The 6,308-nt window shown below is 37.9% G+C and overlaps 1 protein-coding gene across 3 annotated transcripts in view; it reads right to left on the bottom strand.

Annotated features, from left to right (window-relative positions):
• Positions 1–1,206: 1,206 nt before the first annotated feature.
• mycbpap (mycbp associated protein) overlaps positions 1,207–6,308 on the bottom strand; it is a 36,200-nt gene continuing 31,098 nt past the window's right edge. For all 3 annotated transcript variants that reach the window (XM_068222093.2, XM_001345182.9, XM_073906679.1), the window contains exons 18-21: positions 6,232–6,308; positions 5,978–6,063; positions 1,951–2,055; positions 1,207–1,550 (exon numbers count right to left, since the gene is read on the bottom strand). The exon at positions 6,232–6,308 is cut by the window's right edge and continues 42 nt beyond it. In XM_068222093.2, the coding sequence (XP_068078194.1) occupies positions 1,467–1,550; positions 1,951–2,055; positions 5,978–6,063; positions 6,232–6,308 (352 nt within the window). In that variant the 3' untranslated portion in view covers positions 1,207–1,466. The remainder of the gene's footprint in view (positions 1,551–1,950; positions 2,056–5,977; positions 6,064–6,231) is intronic.

Here is a 6,308-nt window from a genome sequence, read left to right as displayed (position 1 = left end):
ATTTAAACCGTTGGGCGGGAACTCTAATCAAACGGTAACCCAACAAAGCTAAGCTATGTAAAATCGATTTAAAAAAGGACCGATATATTCAACACCGTGGTTAGACCTGAGGATTATATATAGTCTATTAGACGTTTTTATTTTGCATATTTATTTATTTTAATGTATAAAACCGTAATCTCTCTTTAAATTAGATGTATTTCTTTAAAATACGCTGATTTGTCTCTTGTTGCTTTACAACTTAACAAATTACACCAAATATTACTTTATTTACTTTTATTAATCCCTTATCATTGACATTCTTGGGTCCACAACAAATATCATATTTTTGTTTTAGTTTTTTTTAACACCAAAATATCTTTACAGGCATTCTGGGTAATGTAGTAAACAAGCGGTAAACAGCAATAACATTTTGTAAGATATTGAATTATTTGCAAAAATACAGAAAATATTGACTGACAAATATAGATATGGGAGACATGGTGGTTGCCTCACAGCAAGAAGCTCAGCAGGCATAACATCATCAGACGTTACTCTTAGGTTAGATTTAGGTCATGTTGTCAGGTGATCAAAATTCAATGTCTAGCCAGCCTCTAAGAACAACGTTATTTTGATGTCCGAAAACGATGTCAAACTACATTGACGTCTGGTTGATTTTAGGTAGTTTTGGAAAGTGACCAAAATCCAACATCTGATAGATGTCATAGTGGTAACGTCCACACAACGTCAAGGTGTAACATGATTAGATGTTGATATTTGGTTGATATCAGGTTGGACATTGACGTTGGGTTCTGACGACAACAGGATTTTCATTTCCAAACAAAATCCAATGTCCCCACGACATTGGGGCACATTGGGGTACAACATCAATATGACATCATGCTGACATCCTGTGCCTGCAGGAAGGTCGCTGGTTCAAGTCTAAGCTGGGTCAGTTGGCGTTTCTGCATGGAGTTTGCATGTTCTCCCTGCATTCGCTTGGGTTTCCTCCGGGTGCTCCGGCTTCCCCCACAGTCCAAAGACATGTGCTATTGGGGAATCGAATTGTTTTATGAGTGTGTATGAGTGTTTTCCAGTGCTGGCATCTGTTGTGCAAAACATATGCTAATTAAGTTGGTGGTTCATTCCGCTGTGGCGACCCCTGATGAATAACAGGACTAAGCCGAAGGAAATTGAATATATAGATTTACGACTCAGTCACAGCTAAACTTTCAACCATTTGGACTTTAATAGCTTGAAGGAAAAACTCAAAGTTCTTTAAACAAAACCACTGAGCTATACTGGAGATTCAATATATAGCTCAGTGTGCAAAACCCTTTCAGTGACTGCAGAAATGAGGAACGTACAACTCACAAACAGACAGCGAGCTGATCTGGATTGTAAAACGATGTTTACTGACATCTACATTGTCAGATTGAGTCACACATCAGTCGTGTATGCTGGAGAAACAGAGACAGACGGAGCTGTTAAAGGCTTTTTTGAGGGTTGTTGTGAGCGTCATCGAGCAGATCACACAGAGAATCCACCATCCTCTCCATCAGCACATACACCTGAAACACACACACACACACACACACACACGACATCCCATTGCAACTAAATACCACAGTATGAATCATGAGTGGATGTGTGAATGTGATAAAAGAGCAGTGTGTGTGTGTGTGTGTGTGTGTGTGTGTGTGTGTGTGTCATAATAACTATGATTCACAATCCCCTGCAATAGTAATTACCACAGAAAACACACATTCACATTTACTAAAATACATATTTAATATAAATCTCAGCTACTGTCTTCAGCACTGATGGAAATAAAGATCTATCTCCATCATCAAATCAGCAGATCGTGATCATGTGACACTGAAGATGAGGATGCTGAAGATTGATGTGTATCACTGGAATGCAGATGATGTTACTATGTTAACTGTGTGTGTGTGTGTGTGTGTGTCTTGCCTGTTTGTGTAACATCAGTGTGTATGTGTCCTGTAGAGTCTCGTCTGTGTCCACCATATCTGTCTTCCTCTCCTCTGGCATGTGCTTCTTCATGCTCCCTCGCTCCTACACACACAAATACATGCGCGCATACACATGCCCACACACACACACACACACACACACACACACACACTTAAAATTCATATACACACAAAAACACATATATACACACATACACACACAAACACAAATGCGCACACACATACACACAGGCATATTTCAGATGATTGCTTGGTTGTTCAGAGTGGTTGCTATGCAGTTTTCAGGATGTTCATGGTAACTACAGGGGTATTTTGGGTGGTTGCTAAGCTGTTTTCAGGATGTTCATGGTAACTACAGGGGTATTCTGGCTAGTTGCTATGCTGTTTTTAGGGTGTTCATGGTAACTAAAGGGGTATTTTGGGTGGTTGCTAAGCTGTTTTCAGGATGTTCATGGTAACTACAGGGGTATTCTGGGTGGTTGCTATGCTGTTTTTAGGGTGTTCATGGTAACTACAGGGGTATTCTGGGTGGTTGCTATGCTGTTTTTAGGGTGTTCATGGTAACTACAGGGGTATTTCGGGTGGTTGCTATGAACTATCTAGGGTGTTCTGTGTTGTTGCTGGAGTAGTTCGGCTGACTGTTGGTTGTTCAGAGTGGTTGCTATGCAGTTTAAGGGTGTTATTGCATAACTACAATGTCATTCTGGGAGGTTGCTATGTACATTTCAGTGAGTTCATGGTAACTACAGGGGTATTCTGGGTGGTTGTCATGCTGTTTTTAAGGGTGTTTAGGGTAACTAAAAAGTTATTTTGGGTAGTTGCTATGCAGTATCCAGGGTGTTCTGGGTTGTCGCTGTGCACTTTTAAGGGGGTTTATTGTAACTGCAGATGTATTCTGGCTGGTTGCTATGCTGTTTTTAGGGTGTTATGGTAATTACTAGGGTATTTTGGGTGGTTGCTATGCAGTTTATAAGGTGTTCTGTGTTGTTGCTGGAGTAGTTTAGATGACTGTTGGTTGTTCAGAGTGGTTGCTATGCAGTTTAAGGGTGTTTGGGTAACTACAATGTCATTCTGGGAGGTCGCTGTGCAAATTGCAGTGTGTTCATGGTAACTACAGGGGTATTCAAGGTTATTTTGGGTGGTTGCTATGCAGTTTCTACAGTGTTCTCCATTACTACAGGAATTTTCTATGTGGTTTTTATGCAGTATCTAGGGAGATCTGGTTAACTGCTAGAATATTTGGGTTATTGCTATTCAGTTTTTAGTAGTTTTGAGTAGTTGCTATGTGGTATCTAGGGTGTACTGGATTGTTGCTAGAGGATTTCAGATAATTGTTTGGGTGTTCTGGGAGGTCGCATTGCACTTTAAAGGGTGTTCATGGTAACTACAGGGGTATGTTGGGTGGTTGCAATACAGTTTTAGGGTATTTTGAGTGGTTGCTATTTAGTTTTAAAGTATTTTGGATGGTTGCTATACAGTCTTAGGGTACTTTGGGTGGTTGTTATTCAGTTTTAGGGTATTTTGGGTGGTTGCTATACAGTTTTAGGGTATTTTTGGGTGGTTGCTATACAGTTTTAGGGTATTTTTGGGTGGTTGCTATACAGTTTTAAGGTATTTTGGGTGGTTGCTACACAGTCTTAAGGTACTTTGGGTGGTTGGTATTTAGTTTCAGGGTATTTTTGGGTGGTTGGTATTCAGTTTTAGGGTATTTTGGGTGGTTGCTATTTAGTATTATGGTATTTTGAGTGGTTGTTATACAATTGTGGGGTATTGAGTGGTTGCTATGCAGTTTACAGGTTGTTCTGGGAACCTACAATGGCATTCTGAGTGGTCATTATGCCATTTTTAGGGCGTTTATAGGGTGTTCTGGGTGTTTGCTGTACAGTGTATAGGGCAGGGGTCGGCAACCCAAAATGTTGAAAGAGCCATATTGGACCAAAAAAAACAAAAACAAATATGTCTGGAGCCGCAAAAAATTAAAAGCTTTATATAAGCCTTATAATGATGGCAACACATGCTGTATGTATTTATATTAGCTATATTAGCCTACTATAAAAATGACTTCATTGGCTACAAATACATACTGAGCCTTCATGATTAAATGTTCATTTCCCTGCAGTGCATCCTGTAGAGAATGACGCGCCACGTGACTACTCTGTTGTACGATGCCGTCTCAAGTTTAACTTAATTACAGTATATTAATGAATTATGTTTAATGTTCAAGTTTAACTTAATTACAATATTAATGAATTGTTTAATGATCAAATTTACTTCATTACAATATTAATGCATTATGTTTAATGATCAAGTTTAACTTCATTACAATATTAATGAATTATGTTTAATGATCAAGTTTAACTTCATTACAATATTAATGCATTATGTTTAGTTATCAAGATTAACTTCATTACAATATTAATAAAATATGTTTAATGACCAAGTTTAACTTCATTACAATATTAATGAATTATGTTTAATGATCAAGTTTAACTTCATTACAATATTAATGCATTATGTTTAATTATCAAGATTAACTTCATTACAATATTAATAAAATATGTTTAATGACCAAGTTTAACTTCATTACAATATTAATGCATTATGTTTAATTATCAAGTTTAACTTCATTACAATATTAATAAAATATGTTTAATGACCAAGTTTAACTTCATTACAATATTAATGCATTATGTTTAATTATCAAGATTAACTTCATTACAATATTAATGAATTATGTTTAATGATCAAGTTTAACTTCATTACAATATTAATGCATTATGTTTAATTATCAAGATTAACTTCATTACAATATTAATAAAATATGTTTAATGACCAAGTTTAACTTCATTACAATATTAATGAATTATGTTTAATTATCAAGATTAACTTCATTACAATATTAATGAATTATGTTTAATGATCAAGTTTAACTTCATTACAATATTAATGAATTATGTTTAATGATCAAGTTTAACTTCATTACAATATTATTGCATTATGTTTTGCTTTGATGAAATTAAAGAAATGCAATAAAGAAATCAGATTTTTTAATGTTTTTTTTTATTTTGAGGATTCAAAAAAACAACATCAAAATGAATGTGCACAACGTGCCCCTTATCTGGGCAACAAACAGTGCAATAAAACGCAGCCTGCCATTTCCATTTCAAGATCAGCTCGAGTCATTCCTGGGAATGTGCTCAACAAGGAAGGGTCAATCTCCAGGGGTGTGTGTCAAGGAAAGACAGTCTCGTTTTTTCCTTTCGCAACTCGCAAAATCTGCTCCCAATGCAGTTTGCATATCAACCATCGCACCTTGTAAATAATCACCGTTGAGTGAGTGATCGGGATGGGCTTCTTTGAATTCTCTCAGGGAGGGAAAATGAGAAAGCGTGCCCCGCTGTACATCTTTGGCAAAGACAGCTTGCGCTCCATGGCGCATCACACAGCCGCCGGTTTGTTTACAACAGCTACCTGCCTGGCATCCCGCCCTGCTGATGGAAACGTGTGTCGCAGGCTATGACGCAAATCTTCGTTGACAGAAATGTTGAAATTAAATATTCTACACACTTTTACAGCATTGGAAAACGTTAAGATTGTTTGTCCTCCTATAGAAACCATATTAAAACAAAAAATATATTTTCCTGCCTCATCGTTTTCCATTTTCAAACATTTTTTGAAAAAGTTCCAGGGAGCCACTAGGATAGCGCTAAAGAGCCGCATGGTATAGGGTGTAAAGTTGCCGACCCCTTGTATATGTTCTGTGTTGTTGCTATACAGTTTATAGGGTGTTCTGGGTTGTTGCTGGAGTATTTTAGATGAGTGCTGTTCATATGTACACTTCATAGACTATAGTGTGTCTGCTCACTTCTTAACTCATTCACACATACTTTCCATAAACACAGATGTGTTGGTGTTTGCTGTCCTCTGCTGGTGATGGTGACTACACACACACACACACACACACACACACACACACACACACACACACACACACACACACTCACCTCCGCTGCTCTGCTTTTCTCCTGCAGCTCCAGAACACTCGCTCGTCTCCTCGTCACTCCTGCTCTCTGCTGCTCACTCTGCTCCACTGCAAAACATCACGATAAGGCTCCATAACTGTGTGTGTGTGTATATATATAATAGTGTATGTGATTGTATGTGTGTGTGTGTGTGTGTGTGTGTGTGTACTCCCAGGTGTGTTGTTCTCGTGTAGTGTCACTCCAGGTGTCGTGTGTGTGTGTATGTGTGTACTCACAGGTGTGTTGTTCTTCTCTTGTGTCGCTCCAAGCGTTGTGCTCCTGAAGCCCAAGTATGTGTCTCAGTCTGACAGAC

This window comes from Danio rerio, chromosome 1, assembly GCF_049306965.1.
Source record: "Danio rerio strain Tuebingen ecotype United States chromosome 1, GRCz12tu, whole genome shotgun sequence".
NCBI lineage: Eukaryota > Metazoa > Chordata > Actinopteri > Cypriniformes > Danionidae > Danio > Danio rerio.
This window is presented reverse-complemented; position numbering and strand designations above follow the sequence as displayed.